At 48.8% G+C, this 21,628-nt stretch overlaps 1 protein-coding gene across 1 annotated transcript; it reads left to right on the top strand.

The window, feature by feature from the left end:
* The first annotated feature begins 451 nt into the window (after positions 1-451).
* LOC118093567 (alkaline phosphatase) lies at positions 452-21,177 on the top strand. The gene is made up of 11 exons (XM_035132948.3): positions 452-997; positions 5,226-5,342; positions 9,362-9,477; positions 11,057-11,231; positions 12,323-12,495; positions 12,693-12,818; positions 13,297-13,366; positions 15,893-16,027; positions 17,497-17,688; positions 18,863-18,979; positions 20,602-21,177. The coding sequence occupies exons 1-11, from the start codon at positions 925-927 to the stop codon at positions 20,901-20,903; spliced, it is 1,596 nt and encodes a 531-aa protein (XP_034988839.2). The 5' UTR covers positions 452-924; the 3' UTR covers positions 20,904-21,177.
* The last annotated feature ends 451 nt before the right edge of the window (positions 21,178-21,628 follow it).

Below are 21,628 nucleotides of genomic sequence, written 5' to 3'. Positions count from 1 at the left end.
GTGGAGACGCTCCTTTAGGTATACTGGACTCACATATTAGTGAGTCTTAACAACTCCTTCATAGCATCTATCAGCAGCAGCAGCTTAACTGTTCAACGGTCCAAACAAACTGACACAGAGATGACAGCTGGTCCTTCTTGGAATGTTGGAGTTGACTGACACATCCCACAGGATTCACCTTGACTTGTAAACTCCAATGTATTTGTATGTATTTTTCAAATTCCGTTGTTTGACATGCCCGCACACCGTTTCGCATTGCCCTTCTGGTTTTAAGCGAATGCAACATTGGGCAGGAAGGGAAGGTGCATCCTGGGCAATTTTCAGCCGTCAGCAGCCCAGAACCAGATCTGCCCAGTTCTATGGAAGGAAGCAGGACTCGGTTTTTCCATGCATGTTGACTTCCCAAAGTGTCCTTGCCACTCGGTTCAGCGGAAGCAGCTAAGGAGGCAGGCATGAGCTTTGCAGTGACCTCTGGGGCACCCTTTGTGTCTTAGAGGACCCAAACCGCCTGTCTCTCCACTGGCTGGGCCCACAGAAGGAAGACTCCCTCTCTCTCTTCGTAGAAACCTTCAAGTGACTGCGTGGGACCCTCAACAGGGCTGTAGCCTTTGATTTCCTTCCGGAGCTGGTTTTCAGAAGAGGTGTCTGGGAGGAGCCTTGAAGCCTACAGATAGGCTGGCCAATTCAGCAGAAAAAAAGCTCTCCCCACTGTAGACTGTGATGAAACTGTGTTGTGGGCAGTTACCGGTTCTTCTCTCAGGACAGAGGATGGGACGTCATCTTCATTTCCTTTCCCACCCCTCCCAGCCTTTTGGCCCCGCGCCCCCCTGGGTCCAAAGGTGAGAGGAGGAGCATAAAAACCCCAGAGCCTCAGAAGCTCCAGCTTTCATCAGGGACTCTTTCCATCCTTTGCTTGGCTGCAGGATGAAGCCCCTGGCTGCCCTGAGGATCCAGTCTCTCTTTTGCTTCTGTGTCTGCCTCTCCGCCGCATCCTTAGGTGAGAAGCAAAGTTATCTGTTGTTGTTTCACAGCTTGGGAGAAGGTCTTCTGGACCCAAATTGGCCACCAGCCCAAGTTTCTGGAAAAGAGTGTTGTTGTTGTTGTTGTTGTGTGTGTGTGTGTGTGTGTGAGAGAGAGAGAGAGAGAGAGAGAGAGAGAGAGAGAGAGAGAGAGAGAGAGTATAGGAAGCTGCCTTATACAATTTCAGACCTGTGGGCCCCTCTAGATCAATGTTGTCTGCACTGACTGGCAGCAGCTTGCCAGGATTTCAGCCAGGGAGTCTTTCCCGACCCTACCTGGAGACGCCAGGGATTGAACCTGTGACCTTCTACATGCAAGGCAGACACTCTGCCACTGAGCTATGGCCTTCCTCTGCTTCACTTGGAAATAAACTTCATCTAAATCAGTGGGTGCTTGATCTGATGAGAGCAGAGAGTCTTCTGTGGACATTCAAAGCCCAACCATGGAAAGGGCTGTTCTGTAATATAAGCATTCAAGCTGGCTTTGTTTTCTGCACAGCTGTGATGATCTGGCTAGGGCAGAGGCGAGTGTGCCATGTTCTGGGGATCTGCCTGCCTGCTTTTAGGGATCCTGACTTCTGACTCCCCGAGCAAAGGAACCAGCTTCTGCTTTCAATCACAGCCCAAGGAAATTACGCCTCTGGGCTTTGGGCTGCTGACTTCTCTTAAAAAATAAAGCAAGCTTAAGGGGGGCCTAGCTTCTGCTGGTTTTATACATTTTGTCCTGTTGCATTTGAATGTCTGAGAACTTGATGTTGTTTTTAATAGTGCTTCTTGTTGATTTGCTGTTTGTACGCTTGGAAGGATTTGAGTCCCTGCTCCCCATGTAGCTGTTAGGGCAGGTCAGCCACTGCAAGAGCAGGATACCCTATGGGATGGGCCTTTGGCCTGATCCAGCTGCAAGGCTCATCTAGCATTCTTAAGGAAAGGTAGTGATGCTGCTTACGAGAAGAACAGGAGCACAGGTCCAAAATCAGAGGCACGACTTCATCTACACAGTTTCTTAGTTTGCAGAAAGTCTGTGTCCCGCTTTGCTCTGTTGCCAACCTTTGCTAAGCAGGGAGGGTGAGGGCAGGTATTTTGAGCATTCTTCAAAACGGAGGAAAGTTGTGTTAGCCCAAATCATAAAGCAAGAATGTAAAACCCAGCCCATACAGTATAATAATCATCAAAAAATAGGCTGAGATCAGTAGGCGAACTCACAAGGTTCTCCCCACTCCAGGTTTTACTTTTGCAGAAATTGTGCTTTTTCTTTCTCAGAGAAGTTGCATCAATGCACAGAGCGTATCCTGGAAACAAATTGTCCACTTCCTTCCAGTTGGTATCTTATGGTCCGGTCTGGTCTTGTTTAAAGAGGATGTTGGGCAAGATTTGCAAGGCATTGCTGCTTCAGTCACTCTGCTGGGATGGTTCCTGTGTTATCCTCTGCAAATATCCACAAGAGGGTTGTGGAACAAACTGGGCCAAACAAGACTGTGCAGGAAATCAGTCAGTGGCTTCCATCACAATGCAAAGTTGCAAAGAATGGCGGTACAGTTGACCCTCAAGAAAGGAAGTGTGTGGGCAGGGAACCAGCAGTCTGAGAGGACAACCTTGGTCGAGCCTCCTGCACTTTGACCGAGGCTCAGTTTGGGGGAAGCAAAATGTCGCGGATGTGTGATGAGTGGAGAAAGTGGGCAGAGAGAAGACCCATACAACACCCAGTATGGAATTCGCTACTGCGAGATACGGTGATCCTCCCCAACTTGGGTGGCTTTAAAAGAGGACTAGAAAAATCCATGATGGAGGAGGAGGAGGAGGAGGAGGAGATGCTCAATGGTTATATCAGGGGTCTGCAACCTTTTTCAGCCATGGGCCGGGCCACCGTCCCTCAGACCGTGTGGTGGGCCGGACTTTTTTTTGGGGGGGGGGAATGAACGAATTCGTATGCCCCACAAATAACCCAGAGATGCATTTTAAATAAAAGCACACATTCTACCCATGTAAAAACACGCTGATTCCTGGACCGTCCGTGGGCCGGATTGAGAAGGCGATTGGGCCGCATCCGGCCCACGGGCCTTAGGTTGCCTGCCCCTGGGTTATATGGTTGCCGTGCAGCACTCTCTCCAGCATCAGCATGCCACTTGCTGGGAACGACAGGTGGGCAGAGTGGCTGCTGCGCCCAGTCCCTGCTTCCTGGTTTCTCTCAGGCATCTGGTTGGCCACCGTGAGAAGAGGATGCCGGACTAGGTGGGCCATCGACTTGGTCCAGCAACCAGACTTTCCTTATGTCCTTATGCACACTGATCTGCTTCAGGTTCTGGGGACGTTGGCACAAACAAGGCCTGCCCAAAGTTGGGAGGTGGGAGGTCAGAGGCAAAGGACGGGAGTTTGGGGGGCACCTGGCTGCATAGAAAAGGGATTGCGGGCATGCAGAGCTTCCCTTGATCATTCATGGTTTGGCTGAGTGTTCCATGCCAGCTGCACCAGGAAGGTGGGCAGAGAAGCAGGACTTCTGAGGGATCATAGTGTGGGATCTGAAATCTGGTGTGGGGGGGGGGGGAGAAAGGGAAGGAATATGATTCTCTCTCCCCTCCCCCGAACTTTCTTTATGGATGATGAAGTTTTAATAATTGTCGTTTTAATTATTGGGTATTCAACATGGTTTTATTGCATTTTAGGCTGTTATCTGTCCTTCGGTGAGGGAGAATGGGACATAAATTGTCATTAAAAATAAATAAGTTCTGCCCACACTCCTCTCCCCTGGATGAATGAGTCTGTGCATATCAGGCACTTTTTATAAGCAACAAATGAGGATGCTCTGCCTATTTGATTCCTTTGCCTATCGCACAGCTCTACCTAAGCGAAGAGGCTCAGTCAGTTAAAAGGCGAACCCCTGATCAATGGGTGATTAATGAGCACCCAAGGGTTGTGAATGGGCAGGGTCTGTTTTGCTAGGAACCAGGCGACTGATGCCTGTGACCTTTGCTCTTTGTGAGGTCAGGTCCCAACTGGATCTCTTGATCCCATGCAGCCTTGCTGATAAGAATTCCCTGGGATGGGCAATTCACAAGCCCCCTCCCTCCAAACACAGGAAGCAAAGGCTAATGGGGCAATTTTAGAATCTCATTTCCTAAGGGTTCACAAGAACATCAGAAGAGCTCTGCCCATTCACAATCATTGCATGTTCATTAAGTTTGGAGACTAAAGCAACCTAACTGCCTCTGGCCCCTTTTACCTAAGGACATAAGAACTTTCCAACTGTGTTTTCTTTGTGACAGTCAGCTTCCATCCAGATTCCCCTAGGAGCCTGGCAAGCAGGCCACAAAGGTGATGGTAGCCTTCTGTCCGTCTGAGTTCCTGGCATCTGGTAGACTGCCATCATCTGTGGAAGGTCGCCATCATACTCTAGCCACCGCTAGCTCACTGCTGTCCCAGTTAGTGGCTGCCAAGACTGAGTGAGGAATGTCAATTGGGGTGCTCTGGTCTTTGAAGGGGCTATTTCCTTTGGGGAAATTGCCTCCAAGGGCTTATCATGTCCTTGGCAAATGAGCTGCTCCTTCCCAAATGTATACACAGCTCCGAGCTTCAAAGGGGGAGAGCAGCAGCAGACATTTGCAATCTTTTGTAATGGGACGCCGAAATTTGGTGCCCTCAAAGGAATCTTCTCAATTATGGATCTTCTCAGTTTTGTGCCTCCTGGGCTTCGCACCCTGGTGGTGGAACTGCCCCCACCCCCCTAAATCTGGTGCTGGGGGAGAGGCATATCCTTGGCGTCCCGGTGCCAAGGAGATAAGATTCAAGGATGGTTGAGTTGAAGTGTGGGATTTGGGAAGCAAAAACATGTGGGCAGGAGCTGGAGAGGAATAGAGACATTTCTGAAAGAGACTTCCCTAAGAGACCCCTTGTGCTACTTCAAGTCCACTTGATTGGTGCCCTGCCCCACTTTCAGCTTCAAAATTTAAGAAATCAGATTCCACAGTTGAATGCCTTAGGCCAGTCCTGAGGAACCTGTACCCAGATGTGAGGGGATCTAACTCAGCCAGAATGGCCAATGGTGGGGTGGCTGCTAGAGTCCAAGAATATCTGGAGACCCACAATGTGCTTCATCCCTGTGTTAGGCAGAAGCTGAGTTTTCACTCAGACCGGCTACCACATACGGAGGGAGCCAATCCAAAACACAAAGGCATAGAGAGCAGTAACTTTCTCCTCCCCTGGTTCTTCTAGAAGAGGAAAAGGACCCAGAATATTGGAACATAAAAGCCAAGCAGACCCTGGAATCAGCACTCAAGTTGACACCCATGAACCACCGAGCAAAGAACGTCATTCTCTTCCTAGGAGACGGTGAGTTTGCACATGGGTGTACAAGCTTGCGCACCCCAGAGTGGGTCTGGGGGCAGATTTATAGGTGCACACAACTATGGGGCGTGGGTGGGTCTCCAAATCTGTGAAGCAAAAGCTTAGAGTTTTGGACTAAGACCCAGAAGAGCAGAGTTCCAATCCCCACTCGGCCATGGAGTTCCCTGAGTGACCTTTCCTGAGTCACTGCCTCTCACCTGAGCCTACCTCACAAGGTTGCTGTGAGGATAAAAGAGGGAGAAGTGTGAATGCCACATTGAGCTCCTCAGAGGAAAGGTGGGAGAGAAATGTAATAATAAGGCCAAATGCAAACATTTGAATTTTGGATCTTTTCCCAGTCCATATCTACACATTGCCACCAGAACCAGCCATGCTAATTTGGGTAGCAGAGGACCACTCTAACCATCCTGACCCAATTAAAGCAGACCTAAATAGGAAACGTGCACATACTTTTTTGTCCATTGAGGCTGGTGGAGGGTACCAGGCTGCCATCCTAGGCCAGTCCCATTGCCATCTCTGGGACTTCCTTTTGAATAGAAAGCAATAGAAAGTCCCAGCTCCTGCCAACCTAGCAGTTCGAAAGCATGTCAAAGTGCAAGTAGATAAATAGGTACCGCTCCGACGGGAAAATAAATGGTGTTTCCGTGCACTGCTCTGGTTCGCCAGAAGCGGCTTTGTCATGCTGGCCACATGACCCGGAAGCTGTATGCCGGCTCCCTCGGCCAATAACGCGAGATGAGCTCCACAACCCCAGAGTTATCTGTGACTGGACCTAACGGTCAGGGGTCCCTTTACCTTTTATTCCATTAATAATAATTTTACTATTTGTACCCTGCCCATCTGACTGCGTTGCTCCAGCCACTCTGGGCAGCTTCCAACATATATAAAAACATAATGGAACATTAAACTTTTTTTTTTAAAAAAAAACTTCCCTAAACAGATGGTTTGGGGGTCAGATATTCTTCAACATTTCTCCGATGACAATAGGGCTGCCCTAGGAAAAGCGGGACACTCTAGGATCAAATCAGAAACCAGGACAGCTTCTGTAAATCTGGGACTGTCCCTGGAAAATAGGGACACTTGGATGGTCTGCTGCCACCCCAGTTTCTCTCTCTCTCTCTCTCTCTCTCTCTCTCTCTCTCTCTCTCTCTCTCTCTCTCTCTCTCTCTCTCTCTCTCACACACACACACACACACACACACACACACACACAATTCTACTATATATTCTTCAAAGTTGTTTGTCCATTTGCTGTGCACCTGGACACTTCTTTAGCTATTGTAGCCAAACTTTGTGCAATGCTCCCCGAGTTCAAGGAGCAAGTTTCCATCTCTGTTTGGACACAATTGGACCCCAGTTTGAGTCAAGAAGCAGCACCAAACCTTTTGCTCAACAATAGAGCATTTGCCTTTGCAGGCAGAAGATCCCTGGGTGCCATCTCCAGGTGGAGTTCGGCCCAAAACCTTGGAGAGCTGCTGCCAGCCAGTGTAGACAATACTGAGCTAGATGGAGCAAGGGTCTGACTTTGTATAAGGCAGCCTCTTGTGTCCCTGTGATTCAAAACCCTGGCCCAGTGCTTGAGTTCCAAAGGGAGCATTTCCCCTCTCTCTGCTCCCTCTGGCTCAGCACCGCCAGCGAAGGTCCACCAGGCAGGGGTCCAGCCCTCTCTTCCTCCTCCTCTCTAAGGTGAGGCCCAGACTCCCTCCTGCCACTCTCCAGCTCCCCTTCACCAAGCTGATTTACACCCTTTGGCCGTTGCCTCTGGCGCCGTCAGAGAGCCGTCGCCGCATAACTCAACCCAGAGTTTGCGCAAAGTGGATTTTGGCAGGCGGAGGAGCAGCCGCAAACCTCGCCAAGACCCACTCATCATCATCCCTCGCAGGTGGGAGGCTCTCTGGGTCACTGCAGGCCATTGACTGCCAGGTCGTTCCGCCCTCTGGCAGCTTATCTTAGGGACTGGTGGCGGGATGGGGGAGACTCCTGGATCCGAGAAGGGAGGCGAGGAGAGCCAAGTGCTACGGAGACCCAAAGCTCCCAGTGGCCCATGCGCTTCCGTGCAGAAGCGAAAGGCTGTGCAGAGTTTTCTGCACATTTCTTGTAGGGAAGCATATAACCTCCAACTTTTTCTGCATGCCTCCAGGTTATCTGAGGCCATCACAGGAGCATCCCAAGAGGCTGGCCCCTCCAGAACCTCTTTTCCTGGTACAGCCCTGGTTTTACAGAAGCCATCCTGGTTTCTGTTTTGATTCCGGAATGTCCCGCTTTCCCTTAGGATGTCCCTTTTCTCATGGGAGTAATGTTGGAGTTATGCAACTCCTGAGCCAAGGAGATAAGTAACTATGCAACCTTTAGAAGACATATGAAGGCAGACCTGTTTAGGGAAGCTTTTTAATGTGTGATATTTTATAAGGTTTTTATATATGTTAGAAGTCGCCCAGAGTGGCTGGGGCAACAGTCAGTTGGGGGGGGCATAAATATTATTATTATTATTATTATTATTATTATTATTATTATTATTATTATTATACAGGACATCCCTATTTTCATTAGAGAGATGTTGAAGGGTATTCCCCTCTACCCACGTGGGGGTTGGTGGGTGGAGACATTAATTGAGCTGATTAAAAAATAAATAAAATAAAATACAGATTTCAATGTCCAGCGGTTTGACAAAACTCTCAGCAACAAAAAGACACTTAGTGGATTTTCTTCAATTAACTGCACCAGCCGCGATGTTTTAAGACAGTTTTTACTTGCTGGGAAACCACAAAATTGGAATCCACGGCCCTATAAGTTACACAGGCTTATTATAGAGGTGTTTCCTTGCCTTAGCTCTGCACGTCAAGTAGAAATTAATCCCCGCAGTAAGGAAAAGGTAGCTAAGCAGCAGTGTTATCAGAAGAGCAAAAGTAATATCACAGACACGGGCTTTGAGGAGGAGCGAGGCCCTAGAGTCATCTGTCAGTGTCAGCAAATTCCTTCACAAGTCTTGCCAGACATCTTGACTCTTACGACATCCTTGCCGCCAGGATTCTCTTCACACTTACGTTTACTGCTCTGTGAGTTACCTTTCAATGTATACACATGTATAAGTTGATATGTCACAGCTGCCGATGGTGACCCTTAGTATTTCACAAAGTGCTTCAAGGATTTCACATCTATTCTTGTAACCCTTAACACCAACCCTGTAATGTGGGCCAGGATTATCCCATTGACCCCCACATTTCTGCGATTGAGGGTGTCTTGCCTAAAGTCACCTAGCGGGTTCATAGCACAGGATCTGGAAAAGGAAATTGCTGATCCTTAGCTCAGCCTGTTAGTGGCGATGCTTTTATTTAGAAATAAATAAGAAACTGAGTGTGGCTCTTAATCCATTTACCCTTGACTTTACCGTAGCACAGTGCTTGGTTCTGCTAAAACCGATTCATTTTAATGCTTGGCACTCACTGCTACAAACCACATCAAATTCACAAAAAATCATAGAACTTTAGAGTTGGAAGGTACCCCAAGGGTCATCCAGTCCAACCCCCTGCAATGCCTCAACTTAGATTGGACATGACAGGTGACCATCCAACCTCCAAGGAAGGAGAGTTCACCACCACCTGAAGGAGATAGTAAATAATGGACCAGCTAAGCAAGACCATGGTCTTGCTTAATGCAATAGTGTCTATTTATACCACCAGGGCTGTAAGCTTTAATTAGTAGATTAATCAACTTAAGTTGCAGTTGATTAACTGGCGGAGGCTAGTGTCATTAATGAGGGTGAAAGTTAATGATGTGCTTCTGTAACAGGGGGAAAATATGAAATATGTCCCTTTCTTTCCAGCAAGGACAAAGGCCACATTCGCTCCATACATTTAAAGCACTGTTGTACCATTTTTGCACCCTTAGCAAACTATAGCTCCCAGGATCCTTTGGGAGAAGCCACGAGCAGGCAACGAACCTGCTCCACCCATTTGTTTAGCCCCTTGACAATTCTTCTAATGACCCTCCTTCTGCCCTTTCAGGCATGGGGGTGCCCACCATCACAGCCGCCCGAATCTACAAGGGCCAGCTGGCAGGAGGCTCCGGGGAAGAGAGTGTGCTGGCGATGGAGAGATTCCCCTACGTCGCCTTGTCCAAGGTGGGAGCCTGTGCCAAGGAAGAGAGTGCCTCTGCACGCTGCTGTGTTCGCCCTCAGCCAGTTCAGGGATAGGGCCCAGTTTGCCTATTTTTCAAGCCCTCTCTCCCATCAAGCCTTTACCTGGGATTTTCTCCCAGGTAAGTGTGCCTAGGAATTGCAGCCTTAGCTCACAGAATCATAGGGCTGCCGAGTTGGAAGGAACCCCATGGGTCATCTAGTCCAGCCCTCTGCAATGCAGGAATGACAGCTAAAGCATCCCTGACAGGTGGCCATCTAACCTCTGCTTAAAAGCCTCCAAGGAAGGAGAGTCCAGCCCCTTCCAAGGTCACACCTGGAGTGAGACCATACCCTGACCACACCTGGAGTCCTGTGTCCAGTTCTGGGCTCCTCAATTTAAAGAGGATGTTGACAAGCAGAGGAGGGCGACCAAGATGATCAAGGGTCTGGAAATCAGGCCTTATGAGGAATGGTTGAAGGAGCTGGGCATGTTGAGCCTGGAGAAGCGGAGACTGGGAGGAGATATGATAGTCATCTTCAAATATTTAAGGAGCTGTCATATGAAAGAGGGAACAAGCTTGTTTTCGCCTGCTCCAAAGGGTAGGACTCGAATCCATGGCTTCAAGTTATAAGAGAGGAGATTCCCCCTAAACATCAGGAAGAACCTTCTGACAGTAATATGTGTTTGACATTTGAAGAGACTCCCACAAGAGCTGGTGGGTTTTCCTTCCTTGGCATTTTTAAAGCAGAGGCTGGATGGCCATCTGTCATGTCCAATCTAGTTGAGATTCCTGCATTGCAGGGGGTTGGACTAGATGACCCTCGTGGTCCCTTCCAACTCTATGATTCTATGATCCAATGAACAGTCATGGAGTATCCTACCTATGGTACCTACAAGACCACCTCTCCTGGTATGCCCCGCGGAGGACCTTAAGGTCCACAAACAACAATATTCTGGAGATCCCGAGCCATAAGATGGTTAGATTGGCCTCTACTAGAGCCAGGGCCTTTTCAGTACTGGCCCCAACTTGGTGGAACGCTCTTTCCCAGGAGACCAGGACCCTGCGGGATTCGTCATCTTTCCGCAGGGCCTGCAAGACAGAGCTGTTCCGCCTGGCCTTTGGGTTAGACTCAGCCTGACCCCTGTGTTTTCCTCCCTCATGGCTTGGATTTATGGACTACTTGAAATGAGGCTGCACTTTAAATTTTAATACTGTATTTTAATCTGTATTTTAATTAATTGTTTTTAAGTTTTATTGTAATTCTGTTGGTGTGAGCCGCCCTGAGCCCGGTTTTTGACTGGGGAGGGCAGGGTATAAATAAAAATTATTATTATTATTATTATTATTATTATTATTATTATTATTATTATTATCCTGGGAATTGTAGTTTAAGGGTGCTGGCCTAATTGAGCTGCAATTCCCAGAATCCTTAACAAAGAAATATCCTCCTGGACAGCGGCTAAACATCCCTTTCCTGTAACATTTCTCAGGATGTGCTCCTGGCCCCTTGCTACACAGCCGCCTGCCAATCTTGTGCCAGGCCTCCCTGAATCGCGGCATCTCTCCCTTTCTATCGGCAGACGTACAATGTGGACCGGCAGGTGCCTGACAGTGCCGGAACCGCCACTGCCTACCTGTGCGGGGTGAAGGCCAATGCTAAGACCCTGGGCCTGAGTGCTCGTGCCACCTTGGGCCAATGCAACACCACCTTTGGCAACGAAGTCCACTCTGTGCTGCATCGGGCAACATTGTCAGGTAGGAGCTGAGAGAAAGAGGGAGAGATTGTGGGTCGGATGGGAGGGCATTGACAAAGATCCTCCTTTCTCCAGGGCTGGAAGCTCCTTCTCCATGTAGTTGTTGTTGTTGTTGTTGTTGTTGTTGTTGTTGTTGTTGTTGTTATTATTATTATTATTCCCTGCCCATCTAGGGCAAAATAAAAGCCACCCTGGGTGGCTCCCAGCAGAATATTCAAAACACCCTAAAAAATGTGGGAGAGAAATTTGATTTGATTTCCCAAATACAGGAACAGAAAAGCAACTGCCTCCTAAAATCTGCATTTCTCTGAATTTTGCAATGTAGCTCTTCATGCAAAAAAAGCATGTATATTATTGGAAGGCAGGCAAAAACTCCTCCCCGAAGGAGTGTTGGTCCAACCCGCTGCTTATTTAGCGTTCCCATTTCCACGCCTTTCCCAATGACCCTCCTATGAAGGAGACAGATAACAAGGGTCTGTCTTAAAGTCATGTTGGGTCCCACGGCAGGACTACTCCCTGCCACTTTAAACCCTTCAAAGGTTATCTCTCCTCAGTGTCTGACCCAATGCATGCTGGCATGCCAATGGATGCATCGTTCTTTCCAAAATGACAGTTTGGAAGTTTAAAATTGTAGAGTCGGAAGGGGTCCCAAGAGTCATCTAGTCCAGGCATCCCCAAACTTCGGCCCTCCAGATGTTTTGGACTACAATTCCCATCTTCCCTGACCACTGGTCCTGTTAGCTAGGAATCATGGGAGTTGTAGGCCAAAACATCTGGAGGGCCGCAATTTGGGGATGCCTGATCTAGTCCAACCCCCTGCAATGCAGGAATCTCAGCTACAGCATCCATGACAGATGGCCATCCGACCTCTGCTGAACAGCCTCCAAGGAAGGAGAGTCGACCACCTCCTGAGGGAGACGGCTCTGCTGTTGAGGTGGGGTGAAGCAACTGCCTCAGGTAGCCGAAGCACAAGAGACGGCGCCCCAACCGGCAGCAGTGGGGATGGTGGGGAGGGTGGAGGGGGCGGGGGGAGCCCCATTCCTATCCCCCTCTTTCCAAGCCTGCTTCCCACATGCCCTCTCCTCCTCACAGGGAAGTCTGTGGGGATTGTGACCACCACCCGTGTGCAGCATGCCTCTCCAGCTGCCGCCTATGCCCATTCGGCCAGCCGCGAGTGGTACGGCGACGTCAACATGTCGAAGGAGGCCGCCAGCCAAGGCTGCAAGGACATTGCCTATCAGCTGGTGCACAACACAGACATCAATGTGAGTGGCTGCACAGGTGTAGAGCTGCTCGAGGCAGGGAGTCCCATTCAGGGCCCTGGCCGGAGGAATGATAGAGCTGGAAGGGACCCTAAGGGTTCATGTAGTCCAACCCCCTGCAATGCGGGATAAAAATTCCAAGGACAAATAACTCTGGCCATGCTCTCTGAACAGTGATGGTGCCTTATTCACATTGGCAGGTGATTCTCGGAGGAGGGCGGAAATTCATGATGCCCCGGAACATGAGTGACCCAGAGCATCCGAAACAGAACGGGACCAGGAAGGATGGCCTGAACCTCATTGAAATGTGGTTGAGCAACAGGATGGTAATGGGAATTGGGGAAGGGCTAGGAGACCAGCGGGATGGGGGGCAGGGGGCAGGGGGGACCCCTGGTTGTGGCTTAGAGAAAACATTCACTCCTCCTCTCCTTGAACTCTCTTCATTTCCAGCCTGTAACCAAGAACGACTGCCTGCTTTCTTCTTCCTCCCTCCCAATCTTGCTTTCCTTTTGTGCTGTTCCTTTTAGATTTTAAGCCTGAAGGCAGAATCTGTCTTGTTGGTGATCTTTGTAAGCCACTCTGGGAGCCTTTGTTGGGCTGAAGAATAGGGCAAACATGCTTTAAATGGTAATCATAACAAAAATGGAAATATATCCACTTATTGTACCTGTTTAATGCAGCCTCTTCCGCCCTCTAGATGTTCTGGACTGGAGCTCATATTGTAGTTCAAGACATCAAGAGGGCACCTGGTTAATGAATATGCTGTTGATTCCTGGTGTTTATGGACCCCGTATTTGTTTCTAGGGAGCTCAGTATGTCTGGAATAAAACAGGCCTGGCCTCCGTCAATGAAAACTCTACCAACCATCTTATGGGTAAGAGTACTATGGGGGTTTCCTGTTTCTCTCCTACTGGTCAGAGGAAGGGGACAAACTTTTCCTGATTCCTGACACCCTGCAAGGGAATGTGAACAGTGCAGGGAGAGATTGTGTTTGGACACAGATAAACAGCAGACAAGATGAGCCACTAAGGTGGAATCTAGACACATATAAAAAAACGCTGCAAAAATGCTTTGTAAAAAAAAGTTTCGAAAAATATATTGAATTTGCCATTAGCTCACTATTGTCACCTAGTGTCACATTTGTATAATGCACATGAAACACACGCAGGGTCCTACGGTAATTAAGTGTACACTGCCTTTATTCAGCATTTTATGCCCCTTTGCCCCTTAGGAACATTACTTTTCAAATGTTTCTTTTTAAATATTTGATGTTTTATTATGTTTTTATATGTGCTGGAAGCCGCCCAGAGTGGCTGGGGAGTCCGAGCCAGATGGGCGGGGTATACAGTTGTACCTTGTTTTGCGACCGGGATCCATTCCAGAGCCCTGGTCGCTAGCTGAAATGAATGCAGGGCAAAGCGCTGCGTCTGCACACGGAGTGGTTTGCACTTCTGCGCATACGCAAAGCGTGATTTAGTAGTGCTTCTACGCATACGCAAGCGGCAAACCTGGAAGTAACCCGTTCTGGTACTTCCAGGTTTGCTGCGAACGTTCGCCAGAATGGATGCTAGACAAGGCAGACGTTCGCGGAGGTATTACTGTAAATGATCATATTATTATTATTATCATTATTATTATTATCATTATTATTATTATCATTATTATTACTTTAGGGTTTCACACCCCCAAAGTTATTTGTAAGAAAGAAAAGGGGAGTCATAGGAGAAATGATAGATTAAACTTTGCATGGTATGGAGAATGTGAGGGGGGGGAGAGCTTTTCTCCCTTTCCCATAATATGGGGACTCTTGGACAATGAAACTGAATGTTGGAATTATTATTATTATTATTATTATTATTATTATTATTATTATTATTATTTACTTGTATCCCACCCATCTGACTGTGTTGCCCCAGCCACTCTGAGCAGCTTCCAGCACATATAAAACATAATAAAACATTAAACATTAAAAACTTCCCTATACAGGGCTGCCTTCTGTATAGTTCTTTATCTCCTTAACATTTAATGGGAGGGTGGGCACCACCACCGAGAAGGCCCTCTGCCTGGTTTCCTGTAACCTCATCTCTCGCAGCGAGTGAACTGCCAGAAGGCCCTCAGAGCTGGACCTCAGTCCACAGCCCATGGGGCTTGTCCACACTCCCACTTGTCCTGTGCCATGAAAGCAACGGTCCAATCAATACAGTGTTTCCCCCGGCCGTTTTCCTTTGGAAATCCCGCTCTTTAGCGCTAAATCAAAATAAACACCAATCTGGAGAAAACCCAATTGGCATTTGCTACGATTCAGCGGTAAACAGCAGATTTCCCCGGGGGGGAAGTGGTGGGACAAGTCGAATCTTGATTGAGCCCAAAGTTGAACTATGGAACTCCCTGCCACAAGATGCGGTGGTGGCAACCAACTCAGATGGTTTCAAAAGCGGATTAGACAGATTCATGCAGGGTAAGGCTCCTAGCCACAAGGGAAATGTCCAAGCCCACTGTTGGAGGCAGAATCTGCCTGAATGTCAGGAGCTGGGAATCGCAAGGGTGGAGAGAACTTCTGTTTGTGCTCTGGTCCTGCCTGCAGGCTTCCCAAAGGTGTCCTTTCATTAATTTCCCACTCAATCAACATTAAACTGAAATTTCCTTGAGGCAGGGAATCATCTCTTTCTCTCTCTGCACTTGTTACTCTGCCTAATAAATTTCTCTCTGCAGCCGCCATCCCCATTAACGCCCACTCTCAAAAAAGAACAAAAAAAACCACAAAGCAATTTTTCCAACCTAATTCATGGGCAGTCGTAGCCAGGGGTGAGGAGAAGCCATGGACCATATCAAAGGGGCTGCCCTGTCCCTATTATTATTATTATTATTATTATTATTATTATTATTATTATGCATTTATTTTAATTTTATTAAATTTGCATACTGCCCTCCATCAGAAAATCCCAGGAGCCCAGGAAAGGAGTGCCAGCTTAGTCCCATGACTGTGGGTGCCCAGGGCTGTGGCCCCGAAATTTGTGGGTGCTTGGCCCTTTTGTGGGGAATTTTGTGGGTGCTCAGGCAACCAGGGCCCCAGGGAGTTGGCACCTATGGCCCAGGGTGATATATATATACTTTAAACGGTGAGCAACAATCGCCTTCTCCCAGCCCAATGATTTGAGGGTTTCCAGGAACATTGTCTTTCACCCATCAAAATGCCTGCGTGAGAGAGACAGGTGCTCTTCACCCAGGGAAGGAATTGCACAAACAGGGAGCCACCACTGAAAAGGCCCCGTCGGGAGCAAATGCCAACTGGGCCCACGCACCAATCTGAATAGCCAATGATAATGAAAACGTAACGTTCCCTCGTCTCTGTCAGGCTCCTGCCATAGTGACGCTCACTTTCTCTGATCCAATCCGCTAGGCCTCTTTGAGCCGCACGACATGGCGTACGAGCTGGATCGCGACAACAACACGGACCCCTCCATTGTGGAGATGACGGAGAAGGCCATACGGATCCTGCGCAGGAACCCCAACGGCTTCTTCCTCTTTGTGGAAGATGAGTATCCTCGTTCTCCGTCTTGAAAGGGGCAGCAGACAACCCTGGGGATGAAATGGCGACCACTATGCTCTGGGAGGGAACCGGCACCGGCTCCTGTTGAAACTGAGGAGGGACTGGCAGGCCTCGTGTTGGCTAGGGCAGCGAACCTGCGTAACTCTGGGTTGCAGCTTGAGGCCATAGCTGCCAAGTTTCCCCTTTTCTCGCAAGGAAGCCTATTCAGCATAAGGGAATTTCCCTTAAAAAAAGGGAGAACTTGGCAGCTATGCTCGAGGCTGACGTGACTGGGTGGTCCTCCGAACAAACAAAATGGTTCCCTCCGCCTAGGAAACGAGCACTTTTCTGTAGCAGGTTATGCTATAGACAGGAGCTGCCAATCTGGGCATTTTTTTTTCGAATTTTGAGAGAGTGCTAGGGCAGGCAGTCACAAAATGGCTGCCATGGAGGGCCTGTGGCATACAGTGGTACCTCGGTTTATGAACACAGTTGGTTCCGGAAGTCTGTTCATAAACTGAAACGTTCATAAACTGAAGCAAACTTTCCCATTGAAAGTAATGGAAAGTGGATTAATCTGTTCCAGACGGTCCGCGGAGTACTTAAATTGAAGCGTTCATAAACTGAAGCAAACTTTCCCATTGAAAGTAATGGAAAGTGGATTAATCCGTTCCAGACGGGTCCGTGGAGTACTCAACCTGAAGCGTACTTAACCCGAAGCATGGGTGTAATTGGTTCCGGAAATCTGTTCATAAACTGAAGCGTTCAGAAACTGAAGCGAACTTTCCCATTGAAAGTAATGGAAAGTGAATTAATCCGTTCCAGATGGGTCCACTGCGTTCGTAAACTGAAAATTCGTAAACCGAGGTGTTCATAAACCGAGGTTCCACTGTAGTATAAAGTGGCAGCTGTGAGGCTGGGCAGAACACAAGATGGCCGCCATACAGAACGTGTGTCAGGACACAAGATGGCCGCCATACAGAACATTTGGCAGAACACGAAACTAGAGAGACAACCACTCTGATCACCTCTGACCATGCTTACTATGGGAAGTCAGATATTTCTTTCTGGTCCTGACGTATGGAGTTCACACCCTGCTGCTCCTGCTGCCTAATAGCAACAGGGAACATTGTTTGGTACCAGGAAAAATATACCACACCGCTCTCATTCCACTTTGTAGGTTACCTGCACATTTTACCTCCTAGCTTTCATTTTGGGAGGGCTAGAGGCTCAATTTTTAAAAATGAACGCTCAGAGACTGGGTCACCTGCTCTGTGTGGGGCAGCACTGGAAGCCTTGAAGGGTGCCAGGGTGCCCATGAGCGCTGGCTTGGCGACACCTGCGCTAGAACCTTTCTCCCTGACACCCTACTTTTCATGTTTGGGGGAATGTTCGGTCATGAGCTTGAAACAGTGTGGTTGGTGTCTTTTGCGGGGAGAAAAAGTTATTGATATGTTGTGCTTTTTCTCCTTTACGAGGCAGGATTGACCACGGGCATCACAAAGGCAGAGCCAAGCTAGCCCTGAGCGAGACTGTGATGATGGACCGGGCCGTGGAGAGAGCCGTGGAGCTGACTGACGCCTCAGAAACTCTCATGGTGGTCACAGCTGACCACTCGCATGTCTTCACCTTAGGGGGCAACACACCCCGGGGCAACAACATCTTTGGTGAGAATAAGTTTCTAGGTTCTTTGAAGAGGGAGACTTTTCTCCCTATCTCAGAGGCAATGGGCAATGCAGAGAAGCTTTCCCACCTCTTCTGGAAGTCTTAGTCTCAAAATACTCTGAGCTACCAGGACGAGAATTCATAGAATCCTAGAACTGTAGAGTTGGAAGGGACCCCGAGGGTCATCTAGTCCAACCCCTGCAATGCAGGAATTCTCGTGGGTGTGAACTGCGCTAGGAATCACATCGCTTCTGAGAAACAGAACTGCCCTTTTTAAAACTTGAAAGCAAATTTCTAGCCCATATGATTTCCCAGAAGGACCCAGTTTCTGTTAAACCTTTTCAACTAATGACTTTTGTAACGAATTGGATTTTAGCGCACAGATAAGAACATAAGGAAGGAGGCAAAAGGCCCCTCCAGCACAATTCCCAGGGTAGTCTGAGAATCATAGAAGTGTAGGGGTCCCCAATGGACATCTAGTCCAACCCCCTGCAATGCAGGAATATCAACTAAAGTTTCCATGACAGATGGCCATCCAACCTCCAAGGAAGGAGAGTCCGCCACCTCCCATGGCAGTCTGTTCCATGGTTAAATGGCTTTTAGAGTTTAAAAAAATTCTTCCTGGTGTTTAATCAGAATATCCCTTCTCTAGAGCAGAAGAAAACAATAAACCCCTCTTCTCAGAGAACTTTGGAAATTGTAGCTCTATGATGGGGAGTAGGGGTATCCTAACAACTCTCAGCACTCTTAAAGAACTACAAGTCCCAGAATTCCATGGGGGAAGCCACCATGGCTGTTTAATATGGTTTCACTTCATTATTTATATATGATGTAAATTTGGCCTCTCCTGTCCTCAGATCTGGAAGCCTCTCCCTCTGAGGAAGGAGAATTGACTAAGATTAGCCAAACCAGGACATTTGCATTCTCTTTTTTTTATAAAAAAAATGGTGAGAGACAAACAGATAAATCAGGTGCTCTCCAGGTCTTTTGGATTACAACTCCCATTAACATCAGCATCATACAGATGTTGGTAATTGTAGTTCAAAATATCTGGAGGGGACCTGGTTTGGGGCTGAAGTAAATGCGCATTTATTCATCCGGCCAGCCTGAGACCCTCCTCCCACTGATTCCTCTCTGCTGTAAGTGTGTCTTTCTTTCGTCTGTGTTTCTCCACAGGCCTGGCACCCAAGCAAGCGAAAGACAAGCTGGCATTCACCAGTATCCTCTATGGGAATGGACCTGGGTACAAGCTCAGGAATGGCAGCCGCCCAGATGTCAGCTCCGAGGCTATCGGTATGCAGAGCTTTTGGATGCGGAGCTCAGCAGAAGTAACTCCGCTTATGGACTGGGGGGGGGGGGGTGTTTCAAAAAGCAGGGGTGTGCAAGGTGGCTGCAGGATAGGAAGGGCTGAAAAAGGTTCCCCGTGTGGGATGGGGAAGATGCAACTGGTTAGCATTGGGGTGGTCTGTGTGTGAGGGGGGGTGCAACAAAGGAGGGGGGAGAAGTGAAAACGGGTGCAGAATAGGAGAAGCTGGGACTCTTTCTTGATTGGGCAGACAAGAAAAGGGTTTGGTGGCAAGCTGAAAATGCAGGTGAGAGCAGATTCCGCCCGCCAGTATATACAGAGAAAACACTGATTCAACTTCTGACACCAGTGTTACAGCAGTTGCATGCCACCCCCAATCTCTGTTGAGCAGTGACAAGATGCCAGGGGATTTCAGGTGCCTACCCATGGTCGTGTTTCCATTGGGAATTCAGACACGTCAGAGACTGTAGTGTTTTAAGATATATGGTTTATTTTACACCTATATACACCTGGAGGGGGTGTGGAACATTATACCACAAGAGTGTCTCTCATTGCCCCTCTCATAGCTTCAGCAGGCTTGGGTCCAAAGCAGCAGTCAGTTATGGCTCCCAGTCTCTCAGTGCAGCCTCTTCCAGCCATGAAGTTCTCCTTTTTTTGTTCCCAGAAACGCCTTTAGATTTTAAAAAGGACACATTTTCCTGTGACAGGACCGGGGGGAAGGACAGTTCTTTGGCCCGTTATGCCTCAGTACCTGGCGAGCCGTTGTTCCTTAATGGCTCTGCACTTAGATAGCCCGGTCAGGCTGGTTTGCATAAGCCAGTCCAGGGTTTCCAGCTGTTTTTGGACTACAACTCCCACCATCCCTAGTTAGCAGGACCAGTGTTATATCAGCATTTGCCAACACCATTTCTTGCATTGGCTGAGTGTGGGTTCAAACATGGATCATTCTGTCGCACCTTCCCTCACATCCTGGGCCTAGCAGCCCTTCCCTCTGAGGACTGACCCCAGCCTGAGTTTCTGCATGCAACCATCCCTGCCCCGCGGTGCTTTGCCCAGTTGCAGATTGTTCTCCTAGTTCCTTTCTCCTAGAGAAATGGCTATTAATGCTTTGAATTCCATTTGTGTTATTTTCCTTAGCGGGTTATGCAAAGAATGCTTTTGATGGGGGTAGGGGGCACTGGGGATGAGCTTATGCAACCCAGGGGCTGGTGGCCCGCAGAAATTTGGGAGCCACTACAGTGGCATGGCGTAGGGGTGCTGGGGGGGGGTGTTGCCCCAGGTGCATTTTCCAAGGGGGTGCAACCAGGCGCCCCCATTATAGCTCCCTCATCAAGGGAAGCCGCAGCTGGGCTGGCCTTCGGGGTTGGGCATGGGCACGCCAGGTGCTCAGATGAACGAACTCCATCAGCCCTGATCCTGCGTGGTGCTGCGGCCAAGGGAGCTTGTTTCTCCTTTGGTGCACAGGGGTACTGCGGTGGGCTCCTTCACCCTCCATGCCCCACTCCTGACAAGCCCCATCTTACTGCCCCCCGGGTGCTATGGGCTCACGCAATGCCGCCGAGCCACTGTCCAAAAGTCTAGACTGACCTCCCGCCTCTCTCCCATCCAGAGGACAAGGACTACCGGCAGCAGGCAGCTGTGCCCCTGGACGTCGAGACCCACGGCGGAGAGGACGTTGCCATCATGGCGCAGGGACCCATGGCCCATCTCTTCCACGGCATCCAGGAGCAGAACTACATTGCCCATGTCCTGGCCTACGCAGGCTGCATCAAGCCATATGACAGGCACCCCGAGTGCCCTGAGCAGATTCGGACTGAAGGCTTTGGATCACGTGGCCTGGGTGTCTCGTGTCACCCCTCCTCGCTCCCCGTCTTTGCACTCTGGGTGTGCCTGTTCTTTCTGATGATGTGACACTGAAAGACACACACGCACACGCGCACACACACACACACACACACACACACACTACTGGAAAGCTCGTCTTCAAAAGACCTCTCTGGGCATCACCTGGGAGGTTGCTAGAATATCCTTGGCTTCCTTGGACGTTCCCAAAGGGACACCAGTCTTGTTTGTTCATTTGTTTGTCTTCCTTGCATACAACTGTATATTAAAGGATGGTGATGCTCTCCTTAGCCTCAGCTTTCAAAGAATAAACCGTGATGTTGTTTCCTTTGTACCTGTATAAGGTTGCAAGCTTTCCCTTTCTGCAGTTCAGAGCTAAGGTGATGGAGCAGATGGAGCCTGAGACATTAGGGGTGGGGAGAGCCAGAGGTCAGAGTTTACTTATCAGTATGAATGGTGGATTCTGTTTGCATTTCAAGGAGAACTCACCAAATTTGCACTTTCTGAAGAATACGTTAGGTGGAACGCAGAGTGAGAACAAGACAATGAAAAGAAGTAATGGAAGAGGAGAAACAGTTGGGGGCAGAGAGAAAGCAGGCTTAAAAAGTGAGGACTGGAGACTTGAAACCGGTGCGGAGGTTGATGCTCTGCCATAACCCATGGTTCCTTGGCACTGGCTCGATGAAGGCAGCATTGCGCACTTCCTGTTCCCAGCAGCAGTTGTGAAACTCCCCAGGGTGGGGAGGAATCTGGGTGCCACTAATGATGGTTTGCAGCTGTCTGGGTGTCCAAAG

The sequence above is a fragment of the Zootoca vivipara genome, chromosome 5 (genome assembly GCF_965207765.1).
Source record: "Zootoca vivipara chromosome 5, rZooViv2.hap1.1, whole genome shotgun sequence".
Lineage (NCBI taxonomy): Eukaryota > Metazoa > Chordata > Lepidosauria > Squamata > Lacertidae > Zootoca > Zootoca vivipara.
This window is presented reverse-complemented; position numbering and strand designations above follow the sequence as displayed.

Bases quoted from the DNA above. Each gene is read 5' to 3' on its own strand.
- LOC118093567 (XM_035132948.3), top strand. From the start codon at position 925: ATGAAGCCCCTGGCTGCCCTGAGGATCCAGTCTCTCTTTTGCTTCTGT. The intron at 9,478-11,056 runs GTGGGAGCCTGT...TTCTATCGGCAG, and splicing joins CCTACGTCGCCTTGTCCAAG to ACGTACAATGTGGACCGGCA. The intron at 17,689-18,862 runs GTGAGAATAAGT...GTTTCTCCACAG, and splicing joins CCGGGGCAACAACATCTTTG to GCCTGGCACCCAAGCAAGCG.